Source organism: Cynocephalus volans, chromosome 9 (genome assembly GCF_027409185.1).
Source record: "Cynocephalus volans isolate mCynVol1 chromosome 9, mCynVol1.pri, whole genome shotgun sequence".
Taxonomy (NCBI): domain Eukaryota; kingdom Metazoa; phylum Chordata; class Mammalia; order Dermoptera; family Cynocephalidae; genus Cynocephalus; species Cynocephalus volans.
Genome location: NC_084468.1, coordinates 88,818,903 through 88,839,769, shown reverse-complemented (window position 1 = coordinate 88,839,769; position 20,867 = coordinate 88,818,903). Strand labels below are relative to the sequence as shown.

The 20,867-nt window shown below is 34.6% G+C and overlaps 1 protein-coding gene across 1 annotated transcript in view; it reads right to left on the bottom strand.

The window, feature by feature from the left end:
* Positions 1–729: 729 nt before the first annotated feature.
* Positions 730–20,867, bottom strand: part of BANK1 (B cell scaffold protein with ankyrin repeats 1) — a 271,822-nt gene continuing 251,684 nt past the window's right edge. Inside the window, exons 11-15 of the mRNA XM_063108726.1 lie at positions 11,944–12,122; positions 9,150–9,213; positions 3,258–3,287; positions 2,210–2,265; positions 730–789 (exon numbers count right to left, since the gene is read on the bottom strand). Coding sequence (XP_062964796.1) covers positions 730–789; positions 2,210–2,265; positions 3,258–3,287; positions 9,150–9,213; positions 11,944–12,122 — 389 coding nt within the window. The remainder of the gene's footprint in view (positions 790–2,209; positions 2,266–3,257; positions 3,288–9,149; positions 9,214–11,943; positions 12,123–20,867) is intronic.

Sequence of the window (20,867 nt, the reverse complement as noted above, 5' to 3'; positions counted from 1 at the left end):
TAGAGCACCGAATTTGAGAAATCAAAAAAACAAACCAGTCACTTAAAAGGCAAATATGTATGAAGTGAATTTGCATTTTCATGGTTATTCTAAGGACAGGAGGAGTAATCTAAGGTTAGTGCCTTAGACAGGCCCAATAATGCTGTTACGCAGCATTTAACTTCTCTGATCTTATTTTCTTTTAATTTTCAAAATGGGAACTGGCTGCTTCAGTGGCAAAGCGCATTGTAAAATTCAAGAATTTTCAAAGAATGCAGTTACTCCATGGCATTCTATTTTAATATTAATATACCCATCTGAAGTAGGTATGATGCCAATAAATTGTGGCAATAACAAATTCTTAAACTCAGAGGTTTGCTTCTGCTTTCATAGTATAGATTCCCCTGGAGAGAGCAGGTAATCCAAAAGCAAGCTTGAATCACCCAGAAGGCACAATGTCTGCAGATTCTTGAGTTTCATTATAAAAACCTGAAAATGAAATTACAGGAAATATACTAGTGAATAATGGCTCATCAACTGAAATTGATTAGCTAGCATAAAATCACCCCTATATATATAAATCTTTCTAAGGAGCAACCACCTTTAGCTTGAAAAATATACATGTTTATCCTTTCAAGAGAAGACAATAAAATATTTAAAGAGTTCTATTTCCTAGACAAATGATTCTTTCAAGTCCCCAGCAAACTTGCTTTAGGTTTTCTAAAAAGAATAGCTAATATTTTACCTTCTTTAATGATCTTTCCTCAAGCAGAAACCAAATTCCTTTTCAACTTGGAGTCGAGCAGGAAACTAAAAAATAAGACACAGAACTAGCATTTCTCCATTTTAAGGCTGAACAAAGAAATACGATGAAGTCATAGGTGTCTTTTACAGTCATGGAAAAAACAGCTTTGTTGAGGCAACTGGCAAGACAATCCTCCATCTTAAAAGGAAACAATTATTGTAAAGTTCAACTACATCAAAGCCCTTGAATTCAAATTTCATTTCCATTTTGAAGGAGACCAGCCTAGCATTGGGAATTTGTATTCTTTTTCTCTTATACAAGATATTGCTTTCAAAAAATATAGGGCCGAGCCCGTGGCGCACTAGGGAGAGTGCGGCGCTGGGAGCGCAGCGACTCTTCCGCCACAGGTTCGGATCCTATATAGGAATGGCCCGTGCACTCACTGGTTGAGTGCCGGTCACGAAAAAGACAAAAAAAAAAAAAAAAAAAAAAAATATATATATATATATATATATATATATATATATATATATATATATATATACCATGGTTGTGTAGTCCTTCAGGTCCTGTAGAAGAATCTTTGTTTGACAAAGATATTTTCATAAATTCCTCTACTTTGGTGTACCCCACGATTCTGCCACATTCTAATGAGTGGAAGGAGCCTATAGTATATAGCTCTTATAGTTTATTGCTGGGCCACAGAATGATCCAAAAATGCAAATACTTTGATTAGTTCTTAATGGTGAATGACTTTAATGATTATTTATGATTTATGTAAAATATAAAAGAGCTTAAAGGGTTGCTAAAATTTGGAAAACCAAAATTGGTTCATTGTGGGAACTTACCAAGGACTCTAATTCTGAATTTTAGCAAGAAATTCAGCTGTCAGTTGACCCTTGGTAACAATGCAAATTTCTTATATCACATATCTGTATATATAATACAAGAAGAAAAATTTGTGGTCAGGACATTATCAGTGTTGTCATGATTTGTTCTTGGTTTTCAATTGCTGCTATCTTTGTTTAGTGTTATTTTTAGCTTCTCTTCAGCGATTTATTTTCAGTTAACTCTACAAAGTGAAGTGATGCATATTTGCATCAGTGATATTTTGGGGCTGTATTTTTCCTATAACTAGACTTTTAAGGAATGTATACATTGTGGTTCAAATAGACTTATCATATTCCTATTGCTAAAACAGATGTATTCGTAATTTCTCTAAGATTTATTTGGTCTGTACATGTTGAATTCAGCCACACTTTGGCCCTGGTGGCTTTTCCCTTTTAGTTCCTCCTTTGTTTTCTTTTGAATAGGTAATTTCCTTAAATTACTCTCACAGATTTTGCACACAAATGCTCACATAACCTATTTTGTTCATACTTAGAACGTTTCAAAGCACAGAGAGGATAGAAGGCTCTCATGTTCTTTCTCAGCAGAGAAGTTCTTTATTTGCATTTCATAAAAATCGAAATAAATACAACCTACCTTATTGTTGAAGGGTATGTTATAAAACATATTTTCATTGTGGGCAGTTTCATTACCTAGGAATACAAACTATGTTACTACCTCTTCAGTCATTCACACATTTGATGATTCACTTATTCGGCACTTCTTAGAAATGATATATACAAAGGGTAGGGCGAAGAGAAAAATTACTAAAGAGTTAAAAAGGACATATTGAAAAGTCACCTTCATATCTCCTTCTTGTAGGGATAGGTTTATGTAGGATACTGAGGAGGCATGTCAGTTTAGAAACAGTCTTTCTGTCCTCTTTGAGTAGCAACCTCCCCATGATTACAACTTCTTTTTCTTTTCCGCATTCACCAGGACCAGCCCATTGCAAAGCACACTCTTCGAAGAAAACTTGTTCCTGCTACTCCGCATTGGCCTATGCTGCTGCTCCTCCTGCCTCTACTACGGGCTTCCTATTTTCCACCCCAGCCACATCGCTTGATTCTGTTGCTTCTCCTCTCCCCACAGTCAATGCCTTGGTCCAGGCTGTAGACATTGCTTCTAGATTATTCAATAGCTCCCCAGCTGGCCTGTAGCTCTTCTTTGCCCTCCCAGTATTCGGCACACATTCCTCTCCCTTCATATTGAAGTGAGTTGCTCTCTCAAAGGTTACTCCAATTTCATCTGCTCAGTCAATAACTCCCACGATCAAGCATTATTTACATAAATCCTTTTCAGGCTTCATAGCAATTTCCCATGGTAGAATTCTTATCGATGCTTCACATATGAGAAAACTGAGGCCTCAAGAGCTTAAGTGACAGGCCAAAGGTTACAACTAGTAAGCTGTGAACAGCGAGGTTAATCAGAATTCAAAGCCCATGCTTCTTTTACTGTATTATACCCCAAGCATTGCTCTTCTAGAACCACCTCACATTCATTTTGGTTTTGCATGTAAATATATAATCTATGTAAATTTGTACACTGACCTGCCTAATCATAATAGGTTTACACTAATATTGAATTTGGTTTACTACGTACTTTGTTTTAGTCTTAAATCCTTCAATAAATACCTAGTACTTACCACTTGGATGGTGCACGATGGTGAGCTTATCTAAAAGACAAAAACAGATTCTACTGAGTTTTGTTCAGTATTTATTCTAAGGGTTTTTTTATTGTTTGACTACTTCTTGTCTTTGAGGTGACTATAAAATCTCACAATCTGATCTAAAAATACTAATTCCAAATTTATCTACCTCTGGCTACTATTACTTTTGTCTCCCCCCCCCAACCCTTGTCCCAAGGTGTTATTATTTCAGATATATTTGACACTTAATAAAGGCTTGCTACTATGCCTTGAATATTACTTTAGCCTGGCCCACTCCATTCTTTTTATAAATCAACATTATTCAGGAATAAATTACATACAGCATGGTTCAAACATCTTTAAGTGTATAGGTTGATGACTTTTGACTATCTATATAACCATGTGCCCATCAGCCCAATTAGGATAGAGACCATTTCATCTCCAGAGAATATTTCCCCATGTCCCCTTATGGCAATCCTCACCCAACCATTACTCACAGCAACCCCTGATCAGATTTCTATCTCTGTAGATTAGTTTTATCTAGAATTCCAGATAAATGCAATCTTATTTCTTGTACTCCTTGGTGTCTGTTATCTCTCATTCATTATAATGTCTGTGAGATTCATTTATATTTTTGTGTATAATAGTAGGTATTCTTTTTTTTCTTGCTGAGTAGTATTCCATAGTATAAATATGCCACAATATAATGATCTAGTCTCCTACTGGACATTTGGGTAGATTTTCAGTTTGACTATTATGAATGAAACTGCTGTGAACTTTTGTGAACAAATCTTTAGGTGGACATATGCTTTCATTTGTCTTGGAAGAATACGTAGGAGTGTAAATGACTAGGCCATATAGTAAGTGTATATTTGACTTTCCCAAAGGCATCATGTCACCTTATACTGCCATCAACAATGCATGCAATGCATGTCCAGTTCCATATCCAAACCAACACTTAGACCTGACATACTTTTAAAATTGTATTCATTCTAGTTGTTGTGTACTGGTATCTCACTGTAGTTTAATTTGCCTTTTCCTGATGATTAATGATGTTGAGCATCTTTTCACATGTTACTGGCCATTCACTTTTGTAAACTAAGCTCTGGGTGCTAGGTGTGCTCAGTGGTGCTGGGCTGTCATTGCTTCTATGTCCTCATAGCAAACAGAGCTAAAGAAGTATGTATATTTATGCATACAACTATATTTCTATATTTATCCTCCTGTACTATATATATATTAGCAGCCATGATTTACCACATGATTCATTCTAGCCTTCCTTCTTTCCTTAGTTATAACTCCTTTCTCTGATAATAGAAAACTTGGCTCTCATTATCACAGTACATTTATTTATTAGCTCAGTTCTAGAATATCCGTAATGTACTGAAATTGCTAAATTACACCACTCTGGAGAAATAAACCCTACTCACTTGGGTAAAGTACAATTTTTATCTATTTTTCTTTTCTTATTTTTAGCCTTAGGATACACTGTTTCTAGATTTATTCACTTTTTTTTTTCCTATGCCCCACTCAATAAGGATATACTACTTATTTATAGTACCACTAGGTTCATTTGTTTCTGCTTATAATCCATTTTCTTTCTTTTCCCTGCCTTGCCTCATCCTTGTTTATTGAATATGTAAAATAAAGTTCTACAAGTGAGAACTATATAAAGAGGTATACTCAGAGAAGTGTGGATTTTTTTTTCTTTTTGCATCAGCTTTGGTACAATTTCTTTTTCAGATAATTCGTTCTTTTCTCATAAGTTGTCAAATGTATTGGCAAAAAGTTACTTATATTTTCTTAATGTATTCTTATTGTCTGTAAGATCTGTTGTGAGTGCACTCTAATTCCTAGTGTAGTCTCTTGTTTTTTGTTGTTTTTTTCCTCCTGATCATTCTTCCCATGAACTTGCCAATTTTACTTATGCTTTCAAATACTGATTTTTGGTTTTGGTAATTTTTTCTTTTTTTCTTTCTTTTTTTTTTTGTGACCGGCCGCACTGAGCTCAGCCAGTGAGCGCACCGCTGAAATATTTTCTCGTGATTTCTTATTTGACCCATGGATTATTTTGGAATGTTGTATTTAATACCTAAATATTTGGAGATATTTTCTGGATATCTGGTTCTTAATTTCTAATTTACTTCTGATGTGGTAAGAGAATATAAGATTTCAAAATCCTAAAATCTTTCAGAGAACATACTCTGAAGATTTCAATCTTTTGAAATTTATTGAAAGTTTTTTGATGGTTTACTAAGTGTTCTATCTTGGTGAAACTTAAATGCACACCTTTAACAAACATGTTCTCTGAATTTTTTTCAGTGTCTTATTCTGTAAATGTTAATTAGGTCAAGTTAGTCAATAGGGCTGTGTAGGTATTCTGTATCTTTGCTGATTTTTGTCTGCTCTACTAATTATGAAGAAAGAAGAAAAAGATCTCTGAGTACTGTCAGATTTTGTTTTATGAGTTTTGATAAAGCTCACAAGTACATATATGGTATAAAATACACAAATATTTAGAATTGTTATATCTTACTAGTAAACTTCCCTCTTATCATTATACTGTATCTTCTTTTATCTCTTGTAGTGCTCTTTGTCTTGAAGTTTATCTTGTCTTATATTGATATAGCCAAGCCAAACTTCTTATGCTTACTGTTGGCATAGTAGACCCTTTACCATCCTTTACTTTCAAACTATCTGTGTCTTATATTTAAAATGTCTTTTAGATAGCCTAAAGTTGGTATTGCTTTTTTAATCCAGTCTGAAAATGTCTGCCTTTTAAATTAAGTATTTAATCCAATTACATTTAACATCATTATTGATATGGCTCAGTTTAATACTACCCTCTTGTTCTTGGTTTTTCACTTACACCTTTTGTTTATGTTCCTCTTTGGCTACTTTCCCGCTTTATTTTTGGTGACTCAAATAGTTTTTTAATGGTCTATTTTATTTTCTTTATAGGTTTCCTAGGTATACATACTTTTTCATTTACTTTTTTAGTGGTTGCTTTATGGCTAAAATATCCATCCTTAACTTACCAGAATCTATTCTGAGATGATAGTTTACTCCCTCATACTTTACGCTTTAGACTTGACCCTTCAAAATTTCTACTTTATCCTTTTCTCTTCTTACATTATAAATGATTCTTCACACTCCACAGTTTGTGCTTTACCATATAAAAATTTTGCCAACATATAATTCCACCTATAAGCACCCTATGTCCTTTGTGTGATTGTTTTTATATTTTTTCCTTCTTCATATTATATAATCCAAACTTAAGTGCTATTAGTTTTGCTTTAAACAGTTGTCTTTGAAATAATTTATAAGAAAAAAACACCTATTTTATATTTACCTGTTTTGTATAATTTGTGTTCTTTTTCCCTTAGAGTGGATCTAAGTTTCTATTGTTAATGTTCCCTTCAACCTGTATGACATTCTATAGCACTTACTGAATTGCAATATTGCTATAAATTCTCTAATTTAATCTACCTAAAAATATCTTTACTTTACCAAACTTTTGAGAGATATTTTCTCTGGATATAGAATTATAAGTGGTCTTTTTAAAAAAATTACTTTAAAGATATCATTGCGTTGTCTTTAGTCCTCTATCGTTTCTAATAAGAAATTGGGAATATTTTTTATCCTTTTTCCCCTGTATGTAATGTGTCCTTTCTTCTATTGCTTTCAAGAATTTCTCTTTACCTTGACTTGAAGTAGCTTGACCACAAGTTGCCTAGATATTGTTCTCTTAACAATTATGCTGATTGGGTTTTTTTTTTAAGTTCTTAAAACTGTACAGAGGTGACTTGCATTAAATTTGGAAAGGTTTTGGCCATTATTTCTTCAAAAATGTTTTTCCCCAAACTCACTTTTTTCTCCTTCTAGGGCTCTAATTATATGCGTACTAGACCGTGTTATATTGCCCTAATGTCCCTGGAGTTCTATTTTTCTTTTTCCCAAAGACTTTTTATCCCCCTATTTATCACACTGGATAGTTTCTATTGATCTGTCATCAAGTTCATTAATTTTTACTTTGCTATATCCAATCTGCTGATAAGCTTAACCAGTAAAGTTTTCATTTCTTTTACTGTAATTTTATTTCACAATTTCCATTTGGTTCTGTTGCATAGTTTTAATTCTTCTGCTGAGATTCCCTATTTATTCACTCCTTAAAACCATATTCTTTCATTAATTCAATATGTTTTAAGAGTCACGTAAAAGTCTTTGCTAAGATCAACAACATCTCAGGTTCAGTTGTTCAGTTTTTTCTTCACTATGGATTACATTTTCCTGTTTCTTCATATGTCTTCTTTAAAAAAAATTAATACTGGATGTATAGATAATCTGTTGTATATTCTTGATTCTATAATATTTCTCTGATGAATGTAGGTTCTTGTTTTAGCAGGCAGTTCAATTACTGGCACGAACTTGTATAGGCTTGATTTTATTCTTTCAGTGTTGATCTATTGAAAGCTAAAGGTGATTTCTAAGGCCCGTGGTAGGACTCAGCCTAGCAAACTGTGTCTCCCATGTGGATCTTGCGGGGCTTACTTTTAGACATTGTTAGGACATTTCTAGAGTAGCTCTAACTCTAAGTTGTGGTCGTCACTCATTGCGTCTCTTGAGTTTCACAGCAGGATGCCAGGTGTTTTAAGGAGGTGTCAAGAAGATCTTTCCACTTCAGCAGGGCAGGAACTCAAACATTCCCAGTATGTCTACCCTGGCTCTGGTCAACCTCTTTTGTGTCTCTGCTTTGCTTTCAATGCTCTAGAAGCTGCTATTTTGTATGCCTTGAGTGGTCTTTCCTTGCACATTTACAGCTCATCTCTCAGCCATAGACTTGTGTAGTCCCTCACACTGACCTCTCTTTACAGCCATCTCCTCTTCAATCACCCACCACACACATTCCAGCAACTTCAGCTGCTCTGAACTAGGATCTCTGCCTCCTCAGTTCAACAGGGCTTTCTTGCTTTGCATGGACAGTAGTCAGGAAATATTTCTCTGGCAGAAACCTGGGCCACCAACAGAGCCACCTCATGAATTTTGCTTGTCAGTTACTGTAAATTAGTCCTGGATTTATGACCTTAATTATTTTAGAAAGTGTATTTCTGTTTTAGAAAACATTTCTAAGAGAGCTTGAAGAATTCCCTATGGAAAAGTAGATAACAGCTCAATAATATGAAGGGAAATGAAGGACTAGCTGAAAGCCATGAAATATTACTGAAAATGGAAGAGATGGAAGTGTTCAAGCTTTCTTAGTGGTTCTTAGTTTTTAATTATCTGTGCAGGGGTAGAGATTTGGGGAAGAGTAGTCAGACAGTGACAAGATAATTTATTTTTGATTCTGGAATGTGCTGTTTATTTTTGGAGAAGATTTACCATCTTAATGATGTTTGGTTTGTATTAATATTGAGTGTCTCTGCCCCCCCCCAAGAGCAATTGTTAATTATTAGTAATTCGAAATAATTCACATGTGAAAAATTGTGAGAACTAACTATATTAAGAATATTAATTAAAAAAGCATGACTCCCCAATTATTTGATTGCCTACATAATGGCTCATAAAAAAACTGGAGAATTATCTTATTTATAACTTACATCAAAATCAAAAGAAAGAAAGTAATGAGCATTTACTGAGGGTCCATTATGGATCAGAGAATGTGATAAATATTTTATATCTCAATTCCCACAAGCACTCCAGGTGCATGTATAATTACTCTTGTTTTGCAGACAAGTAACCCAAGTACCAGGGATTAAGACACTTCCCAGGGTAGACAATTGGGAAGTGATGGGGTGTAGATTTGAACCCCAGGTCTGTTTGACTCCACAGTCCCTGCATTTTCCACTTCATCACTCTATCATTTCTGAACAGCAGGCAAATTTCACTTACCACAGACATTTTCTTCTTCTGGCCTTTTTCCAATAATGCAGTCTCGTAGTTGGCGTAGTTTTTCCTTAATGAAGAAACAACCAGGACACAGAGGTCATGATTTACAAATTTTTCATGGATCAAGGTGAAAACAACTAGTATTACTAGTACCAATACTATTACTTACTATTCATTTGCTACTTAACGATATCCCAAATGCCATCCTTGATACTTTACATGTATTATTTTACTTGATTATTACCACTTCATGAAGTAGACGTAAAATATTATCATCCCATTTTACAGATATGGAAACTGATGTACAGAGAGGTTAAGTAACTTTCCCAGATCATACAGTTATAAGTGGTAGACTCAGGATTGCATCCCAGAGCCCAGTTCTTTTGGGAGCTGTTTTTTCACCCTAACGCTTGTGGGGTCTGCATTGGTTATTTGGTGTCCAAAAGGAGAAGGGCTAAACAGCGATGGTTTGCTGTGGTCTGAGCCCATCTACAGTTCTGTAGGGCACATTCCTTCCTGGTGTTCTAATTCTAAAATTTAGGTACTCAGGAGCAAATGATATGTAACTAGATTCCCCATCCTTCTTTGTTTTACAAATATTCTACATTGAACATCTATTTTTTTTTAAATGAAAAATTCAAACAAGTTAACATTTAATAAATCCCCTTTTAGAAGACAACCTGAGTTGCACTTTTTCCTCAGGGTTTCTGCAGAAACCTAGAAACCACTTTTTCTACTTTGTTGTTTCCACTGCTTTGCAGATCCTCTCTTCTGAGCGGAGCCACGCTCTTCCTCAGGTGCACTGAGATTGTGAGAAGGAGGGAGGAGAATAAAAGCAAGCTGTTCACCTTCTCCACCGTCTCACCTTCAACGCCAGGGATCCTACATGGGTCCTCATTATTCTGGAAACTTGTAACTCTACGTTTGTGCCATTTTTCTTTTTAGTTTTCTAGGATAATTCTTCCGTCGATAATAGTATAACTTCACAGTTAACCTTGATAGATTCATTCCCAGGGTGCACATTAATACTTTTGCAAACTACAGGACGAATATTGAAAAGTATATGGGAACGACTATGTGTGTGTGTGTTGGAGAAATGTGAAGAACATTCATTTTTGTGTTATTTGGATTTTTTCAAGGCCCTTATGTTAAGGACTGACTGATTGCTGTAACAGCATTCAGCCAGACTCACTAAACTTATGGTTCAGGTGGAAGGTAACCGTAGCATCTTTTGGCCTATATTTACAAGTTAAAGAAAAAAATATTTTTTTTTTGCATAAACTTTAACTATACTCATTATCCCATTATTCCTGTATATCAAATGAGTCAGATCAGTCTCTATGTAGTGAATATGGACCACCTTAAATTCTTTGCCAAACAAAATTGAATATAAGTATGCAAACAAAATAGAAACCACCAAAGCCTTAATGAAACAACTAGTGAAATCATTTCCAAGAAGATATTTAGGTTGGATTACACTAAACTGAAATTTTTATTATTTATGGGTCTGAGGACGATGAAGTACAATTGGCTTACTTCAACAAAACCTATACAATGTCTCCAGGAAAGTGATTCGTAGGCCTGCGCTTAAGCACATTTTACCCCATTCCAGGATAACGGGATGCATGATGGTGATGACATTGGCATGGATTGAAAAGCAATGGTGTAATTCTGGTGAACAATGAACAGTTGCAGAACTCTACAGTCAGCATTCCTCAGCATTTGTTTGGCAAAATAACTGACTTTCTTGGAATTGTCAAATCTGGAACAAGTCCAGCCACCACCCACAATCAGAACTACTCTTAGAGATAGGTGGTTTCTGACAAGCTGTGATCTTATATGTCCTGAGAAAGTCCCCTTGTCTAAACTAGGTTGTATTGTTTGAAATTTCAGCATTGTGATTCATTTTTTTATTTTTAAAAAAATATTCTCCTAAGCATTGTCTTTTAATTAAAAATTATCTTGGGAAAGATAGCACATTAAGCTATTAGTAATTATTTACACAGTCACCTAAATTAGTTTATTACATGTGTTTGATCAAACAGCTACCTGAAACTGGGTTCTTAGGCAATGGGCCTTTCTGTGATGAGAAGAAAAAAACTGTTGGAATATTTTGGGAGTGGGAAGCCCTGTGGGATAGATAGATATGGCCCTGATACCCCTCACTGAAGAATGTCAAGGAGTGTATGTGGGATATTTTGTTGTCATTCTCATCTCAGAACCAACATCTCTAATCCCCCTCAGGATGTAAATTATATTTATAGAAGACAAACTTATCTGAAGTTAATATTCTTGGCATTTCTCTGCAAACCTTGACTGGCATGTGGAGATGTATATATATATCCCCCAAAAAGTTAAGGAGAAAGAAGATAAAACTTACTATAGTATGTTTCATTTAGAACTATTGCTTGATGTGATTTCAATCATTTTCTTGTTGCCTTCAAGCCTCTACATAATACCCTTTTCAGAATGCTGAGCACATTAGTGTAAAAATGCTTCACCTTAATTTCAGCAATGAGATTCAAAAAATATTCACTATAATAAGGACAGGTAGTATTAAGCTGATTAGGTATTAGCTTTGACACACTGGGTTCCAGGATTGAGTTGACCAAAGGCTGGTAAACATGAAATCTGGATATTTTCTACCTTTTAATTGATTGTTTGAAATGTATTTTTTAGTGGCTAGTTAAAAACAAAAGAACAGTTACCTGTGTTTTTTGTGAAGACTAAATATTTACAGAGTCTAGGAGCTCCACAAGTGTCAGAACATTCCAGAAAGGACAGAGGTCATTATTACCTGCTGAATCATTTCTAGGCCACTCTTTCCCATCTGCCAGTGTTTAAATTTCTCCAGGGCTTCATCCACAGTCATTTTCCCATTCTTGACTCTTTCCTGCAGGAGGATGAGTTCTTCCTGCCCAGTGGCCAGACAGCCTCTTGGAGTAGAAAGGGCTGGACTCTCCAGCCGAGCTCTGTCTACAATATGAGGGGAGGGTGTTTTAACAGGAAGTCAACATATGGACAACTGGGGAAAAAAAACACTCAAAAAAAAAAAAAAGCCATTGGAGTTTCTTGTTCATAACCATCTATAAGAACAATCACAACAATTCCTTGAACTTGTAAAGACAAGTGAACAGATATGATGTAGTGGGGGAGAGAGGAGGGGGGAAAGAGGAATGGGTAAAGGGATATGAAAATCAACTACAATGTATGTTGAGAAGTTAAAATAAAAAAAAAGAAGTTACAGAATAAACAATTTTTAAATGAGTTTCCAAGGATGGTGGTACCTGGCACCTAGTGTTACAGTAAAACGAATGTGTCACATCGCTGAAAAACAGAAAGGGATGAGAAGAGAATGAACAGTAGCAAAAGTTCTGTGCTGCACCAGTTGTGGGCAGTGCCACTTTTATGTTCTTTTTGTGAGGGTTAAAAGAGATCATGTGCACAAAATACTTGGCATGGTGCCTGCCACATCATAAGCTAAGTAAATGTTAATATTATCATGGATAGTAAGCATTTGGAGAATAAACAATCTCTTTATTGAGAAAAGAGAGGTCAACCAACATCCAAATGTCACAAGAGGCTTAGGATCGTTTGAAATTTTATTTCTGAAAGATTTAAAGTAAATAACTGGTCATTTTGTAATGAAATGCTTTCTTTTCAAAAGAGTTCATTTTGGAGCATGCCATGTATTATTTGCTCAGCACAGTAAGAATATTAGATGGCCTGGCTTCCCACATGTGGCTGCTAATCCAACACCAGAGACTGGCCTAAGGCACAGTGATAGCTAATTGGCAGACCACAGATGAATTCAGTGTTTCATTTGTCCACCATGGTATTTAAAGACATAACTATGCCTATATGCCTTTAGAGATGATATGAGCTCTCCAGGTTACCCCAAACCCTGCCATTCCTTATTGTCTCCAGATGACAATGAACTCGTGCTACCTGCCTGGGCTGCAGAACTCATTTGAATTTGTACCTTCTCATTTACATATTTGCATTAAGTTCCACATACCTATTGTATTACCACAAGAGGAGCAGGGTAACCCTAGCACATGTCTTAATGCACTGTCACATCGAAATATGCCCATAGGGTCTAGAAGGAGAGGATAGCTAGTCCCACCCAATTGCACACTACTGAACTGTCTCTGGAGAATCTGCTCATTACCGGGAGCCCTTCCTCAAGAAAGAATTAGATAAACTAGACTGTATCTGGATCACATTGGCAAGGATTTAGGAAATGAGGAGGGCATTCAAATTATATAGTAATAAGGAATCAATAATAGAATTAGGATTGGTTATTGTGGAAATGAGAAGTTTCAAGTATTTGATAGTAGGTTTCAAGTATTTGAAGGGGACTTGAGCCTTGGGGCTGTCCTGGAATGACCTCTAATGTTCCTCTCAGTTTTGAGAAGGACTCTCGTAATCAGTCTTGGAATAGGGACGCAGAGAGGGTTCCTTTTCGAAAACGTTCGTGTGCACATTAAAGTGCTCCAAGGCCAATCATTCTGATTCCCCTGGGGGTTTTCTTGACTTGTGTTTTCTCTTTGGAAGTCTATTCCCCCAGAAGTAACAAGATGTCAACAGATTCTACACTCTAAATCTTCCTCCCAAGATTATGGAGCATAAAATCCCAGGGGAATTGGAGAAGCACACTTCAGCCCGAGAGCTAAGTGGTTCAGCAGCAAAAAGCACAGATAACAATTGAGATCTTGCTTCTTACACCATTTGCTTTTTATAGGCGTCCACACTCAAATTCAATTTGTGAAATTCAGTTCGCAGTAGAATTGCGTCTGCCTCCCTGCCACAGTGTGGAAGTTTAGCATCATCATTTAACAGCTATGCCATTTAACTATCACCTCACTTCCATCATTCCTTTGCCTAAGTGTGAATTCATTTTTATCTCAAGTAACCCATGCAGCTGGATTTTCTTCTTTTGTGGAGGTATCTCAAGTAAATTTTTCCCAGAAAACCATACCAGTTTCAGTTTTGCTATATGTACAGTTTAAGATGAATTTTAAAAAATACTGAATTAATATTCATTTCAATTACCCCTTCATATTTTAAATTCTAGCTATTAAAATACAAGCAAGATGACTTGGGTGTGTGTGTGTGTGGTGTTCAGTCCTGCATGATTGTGCAGAGAGAACAAAAGCACAAAAGTTAGGAGCAGCAAGTCCTAGATATCAAAAAGTGAGTTGTTTACAGCTAGACTACTTTTACATACACCTGTTTTTCATTTTTTTCACATCAAAGTGATTAAAGCATTTATCTTGAAAGTTACTATTGCATGACAAGTTGCAAAAAAAGAATGATTTAGGCATTTTACTCCTAAGGGCAGACTACTCAAACCAAAACATGCAGCATGTAATTTTTGGTAGGATTTGCAAGATTTACATTTAGAAGTAAGTAAGTTCCTTATTGCAATAAAGCATTTAGATTACTATTTGGCGAGGGAAGGGTGGTGGGGAAGGTTTTTCTTCCTCCTCAATTTTATATTTCTTTTTCAGTAGAATTAGTATGAGTTCAACAGAATTTTCATCGAAAAGCATTCATCAGATTAATAACTACATATTGTAGACTCTTGGTTTCTTACTGTAAAAGCTTCAAGATTAACTATAGTTTCCAAAGTTTTAGTTTCTTTTGGATCAATTTTTCTTTACAAGATTTTTCATTTGATCAAATATTGGTCATATAAACATCAAACAATTTACGGTGGTGAGTATATGAATCTATAGATTGGGTAAGAAAGCAAACTGAGATTTTTATTAAAATTCTATTACTGAATGACTGGCTAGAAGAACATTTTTTACTGAAAATTTGAAAGGAAATGACTTGAGTACCCAACAAAAAATTTATAAAGGAAATATTTACGTAATAAATGTCAGGCATTCATTAAAAAAAGAATAAAGATGATGTGGCAATATAGGAACTGCTTATTATATAATGACAAGTACAAACTCAGGATAAATTATGTGTACATTAATATTTCAGCAATATAAAAGTTGTATACATATTAAAACATGGAGGAAATTTTTTAAAGATGATACAAATTGTTCTTTTCTGATATCAGAGGTCATTGTTTTCTTCTAACCTACAACTTTGTGTAATAATGATATATTGGTTTTTACAGTAAGAAAATTTCTTCCACCTTACTAATAGGCTTCTCTTATGTATTCCTATATGGAAGGCACACCGTTTGAATCCAGGCCAGGTATACTGCTGTTAAGTATCATGCCGTATTATAAGTGCCCTGCCATACCATACCATACTGTACCATCAAACCAAATTATTTTGTGTAAATTGGAAAGGACTGTTTAATCAAAGGACTTAAAGAACCAGTGACCAAGATTTAAATCTGAAGTTATTTTTTGTTATTTAGCTTGGGAATTTGTAGGAAAATAATTTCAGGACTCCAGTTAGGAGATGCTTGGACAATTCATTTATTTCTAAATTCTAAGTAAAGTCTCCATGTCTTCTTAACTTTAGGGCTGTATATAATTCTTTGCTGTTTCATTTTAATTATTGTGGTTTTAGAACATGACTGTTTCCCCTACCACTTTGAAGCATGAATTTTAATAGCTGCATTATATTACAAAGTCTGTATATTCAATAAAATATTTAACATTCCCATACAGTTGGATTTTTTTTTGTTGTTTCCATTTTTTCCACAATTATATATTGTTGGAGCTTAAAACTCTTTTACATGAATCACAGGCTGCACTGTTGTTTATTTTGCTGTGATAGATCCCTAAAATTTAAATTTTTGAGCATGAACACTTTTAAATCTATGTATACTTAGTCCTAATTTCCTTTAAATTCTACCATTAATTTTCAATTTTTATTATATTTATTTCATTGGCTTTATTCCATTTTTTTTGGTATTAGAATGTCTAGTTCCTTTGTTTTTCTTCTTTCTTGCTTAATAATGAAAGCTTTAAAGGGTGTGAAGTTGCCGCTGTTTATACAGCCAGTTTGTAGGGCTGCTTTCAGAAGGGTTAATTGTGTTTTAATTTTATCTTTGCCTTAAAAGTTTTTCAGAATTGCCTCGATTGTTTTTATTTTTTAGACTTCTGCTGTTAATTCTTTGAATATTGCACTGAGATCGGAGAGTGGGTTGAATTGCTCATATATTCATTGAGAATTTTTTTATCAGCTATTGTATTATTAATTATGGATCTTAGAAAGTTTATATTCTATCAAGCTCATTTATTTTTATATATTTTATTTTATATTACATATTATATTTTATTATTTAATTTGTTTATCTTAAAATAAAAATAAATTTTATTTTTTTAAATTTTACTTTTTAAAATTTCACAGATATTTTTACTCAAATTTTTTGATTAATAAAATCATGAATGAAAAGGCATTGCTTTTCTTTTTCTTCTAGTTCCTAGATATTTTTATATTATTTGGGTATTGGATCCAGATTATTGCTATAAAATTATAATTTGTTACATTACATATTTTTTCTTTATTACCAATATTTTACATTCACATGTTTTATAAATAAATTTACAATAATTATTTAAATTCATTTCTGTTTAACTGGATTCATTATTCACTACAATTTTTTAATACTATAACTTCTTTCTTAAGCTTTTTTTCTTTGTTTAATCGTATTAGGTTAGAATATATTTTGGGTAATACTTTCATGATGACATAGAATCTTGGATATCCTTAAAACTATTATATTTGTTTTCTTCTAACACAAACAAAATACCTGACTAAATTTAAACTTAAGTAGCAGTCTCTTCCTGCATAAACACTGTAGTCCCTTATCTCAAATTTTTGTTACAAAGATTCTTCAATTTTTAAAATGAATTTTAATTGTTTTATTAGAAAATCTAACTTAAAGTAAGTCCTCAATACTTTAGAACTGTTGCTTTATTCTTATAATTAAAAAGGTTTGTTAGGGTGCTTTTAAATATGGGTAAATGTCCTCACATTTTCCTGGAACACAGCAAGCCCATTCAATCAGCATATTCAATTCCCCTACTCTCCTGTTCTCCGAAGCTTTGTTTACCTAGGTCAAGCTTTACTTGAGGGTCCCAGGACGAGCAAAGTGTAACATTAACCCCCACCTCTCACTTTCTACTGGGAGGAATGGTCTGGTCTACTGTATACAGAAAGACCAGAGCCGGGGAGCGGAGCACATTTAAACGTTAATATTTGTGTAGTAGAGAGGTAGCTGGGGGTCAGTGGGTGGAAGCTGATTAAATATCTTCCTACCTTCATTTATGAGCAAAGGACTGCTTTCTTTCATAAGCAATAGGGGTAGACAATTGATTTCTTTTATTTGTCTCAATCACCTTTTTTCAACCTTAGAATTAATTGGAGTTAGTCCCAGATTCTAGCAAGGTTGTTTTTCAGTTTTTGGTCTCACTGTTACTAAGAATTTCATCTTTTTTATGCTTTGCCTTCATTTCTGAGAAAGGCCACACTGTGGGTTGCTAACACATGGCCATTTTAGGCAAGAACTCAGCTATTACACAAAATGTTCCAGGTATAACTTTAACAACAACAAAAAAAAACTTTCGTGAGCAATATGACAAATGGAAATGTAAGTTATACTGGAAAAAGGAACCGAGGCCATTATTCTTTTATGGAGTACAAATGACCACATTTTGACAATTTTCCTTTTTTTTCTCTTTAATATAGCCAGTACTGGCAAAAACACCCCGATGAAAATACCTCAGAGATCAGCATTCTCTTTTCCCCACATAAGGCGAATACCTTCCATGTTTCCCCAGCTCTCCTGCTTATACACGGTTTTATTATTTAGCATCTATCAAACTGCTGCAGCACTGGACATTTAGACAACACATAAAAAAATATGTTCCCTCACTATATCTTTCCCATGTGCATGCACACCTCCCAAAAAGACCAGCCAATAATGATTTTGTAGTCTGAAGTGAAAAATTGGTGGGCAGGGACTATATCATGGGTTTGCAAACTCATAAGACTACAGGGGCCAGGTGATCAAATGACTGAGCAAAGATTTAGTGTCTGCTTATTAATTACATTTGAACAGTCTTCATTATCATGAATATGCTCTTTCATTTTTTTCTTGATAACATGACTTTTTATATACCTTTTATTTTCCCACTTTTGATAGAATTATATGACTTTAGAGAAATGTGTTTCAACTATAAGAAAACAACATGGAAAGCATAATAATAAATAATAGCAAAAGTCATCTGGAGTAAATGATACATTTATATAACAGGGAGTGGTTGGAAATTTGAATTTTAACATGAAATATAGCCTTAAATGCCGGCAAAAAATTTAAATTATATTGTGCAGGTTATTTTAAAATATAACATATTTAGGGGCTAAACTTGACCAAAATGTGGCTTCTGAAACATATAGTTTCTTTTGGGAGGGTTTTTTATATGTTGATTTTTAGATTATTGCTGATTACTATTTCCGTCTGTTCTACTTTTAGTCCATGTCTAAGGTAGGGTTTAGGCAATCAAGTTTTAGAAACTCTATAATTTCTTATGTTCACCTAGAGTTGGGAGTGCCTGGTACAGCATCTGGTTAGAGTGGACGTGCTCTGCCTGCCCATCTACTCTCACTCCTTAAAGAAAAGGGCTGCCCTCCAACAGTGATAGCAACCACACATTCCTGATGAGGTTCATTATTTAATTGGATAGCTGAGGAGATTTGTGTATGTGATTCACGATCACAGGGAAGCATTTTGTTAAGAATGCTTGAACCTTATCAGTTGGTCATATCTGTAGGTAAAATGGTATAGATAGATAAGGCCCCTATGCACAGTCTAAGAAAATGATATAATAGTCTGGGAAATGTAAGCAATCTTGACCCTAGACTACTAGATGATTCTGTGAGGCAGGGAAAATTAGCCAGATATTTCCCCATCCTTAAAGGATCCCTTACATTCCTCTAGCACTCTTTGACTTGATCATGTTCACCTAGCAGTCTTCTAATTACCAAGTATATTTTACAGAAACTTCAGTGTTTGGCAGGGGCCAAATGAATGCAAGTATTTTATTCACTGGGAAGGAATTGTGGTAATAAATCAGCTCTCTGTGATCTTGGTTAACATAACTCAGCCTTCAAAACCCTGATCAACCTAAACATACTCACAAAATTCAGTTCTCTGGCTTACAAGGTTGAGGAACAACCCCTTGACTGCTCTGTGAGACTCAATTTTGGGAAGGGGGTGGAGGTGTGGTGGTAGCGTATTCTATCTGTGATTCTTTGGCATTTTCTAATTCAAAATGAACTTGAAAAAATTTATTTTAAGTCTTCAGCACTTTTACTTGTATTTTTTCAGGATGTGAAAATTGAGTTGAAGAAATCTGTTGAGTTTCCATGGAAATGGTGCCAATTAATTTTTTTTTTCCTGTTCCTCAGGAAAATTCTTTGACTTAGCAATAATGTAACTTCCTGGCAATCCCTTGGCAGTCTTGAACTTAGTGCCTCTGAAATGCCTGCACTTACAGTGGGAAAATCACTGGCTGTCATAATCCCTTTTCCTTCCAGAATATAGTGGAAGAATTAAATAGTTTCTTTAACTTTATTTAGAGAACTTGTCTAGATCCTTTAGAAAATCTTGACTCTGGCAAACATTTCATAAAAGGCCCTTCTCTTCCTTACCAAAGAGATTATCATTGGTGAAGTATATACTACTTTTCCTATTATATTACGCTATAAAATCTCAGGATATTTGAAGAGTATTCACTACTTCAGTAATAAGCAGTTTTCATTGCCTAGTATGTTCCATTGACTGGATGATCATAATATCTAGGCAATTTAGAGATATATGGATGGATGGAGTAAGCCCTTTTAGGTACTTAGGTAATTAATTCTTTTACTTGAAAATATTCCCAATTATTCATAATTATCTTTTTTTTCCCCTCATGCTAGATGTTGATTTCTCTGCAGCTTGTAGACATTGGAGAAAGTTTTTTTTTTTTTTTTTTTTTTTTTTTAAAACATTCCATAAGGTTTGATATTCCCTCAGTCCTTGCAAATAGAGCAATGTTCTGTTCCATTCTGGTAGGTTACTGATATCCAGGATTAAAGGAATCTAGGGAAACTGCTCTAAGATGACTATCAAAAATGTCCTCAATATGTTAAATCCAGAAAGAAAAAAATTTCAAATAAAATATGATCAAAATTTCCAGTATCCTAGTCCCCAAAGAATTTTAAGAATCTAATGAAATTGACCTTTATGAAGCAAATTAGGTAACAAGATATGGACAGATGTCAATTCAATGAAATACTGAATGATTAGGTCCTTGTTTCCTTTCACCATTTTCCTCTCCCCCCTTTTGTTCTGGGTAGAAATTGGTACTATTTTTCTGAACATATGGATACTTGAATTGGGCTCTTCTAGGCTTAATGGATACTAGCAGCATTTCCTTATATTGCTCTCTGTGGGACAGCAAGAAGGATGATTGATAAGACCAAGCTTTCCACAGATGTCTTTATTACACTTGATCCTTGTCGCCTTCCTTCATCTGCTATGGGCCCCTTCACATTTTCCTCTTAACTCTAAGAGAATTTAATTAAAAATGTAATTGAATAATTTATAAGAAAAATGCTTTAGGGAATTTTCTCCCAAATAACTCAAAGCATCTTCTCCCATTATTCTTTCCAAAGCTCTGTGAGGTATGTGGGAGAGTCCAGATAGGAATAATCTTATCTACCTTGTTTAATTCCCTAGTAACTATTCTGATCCTA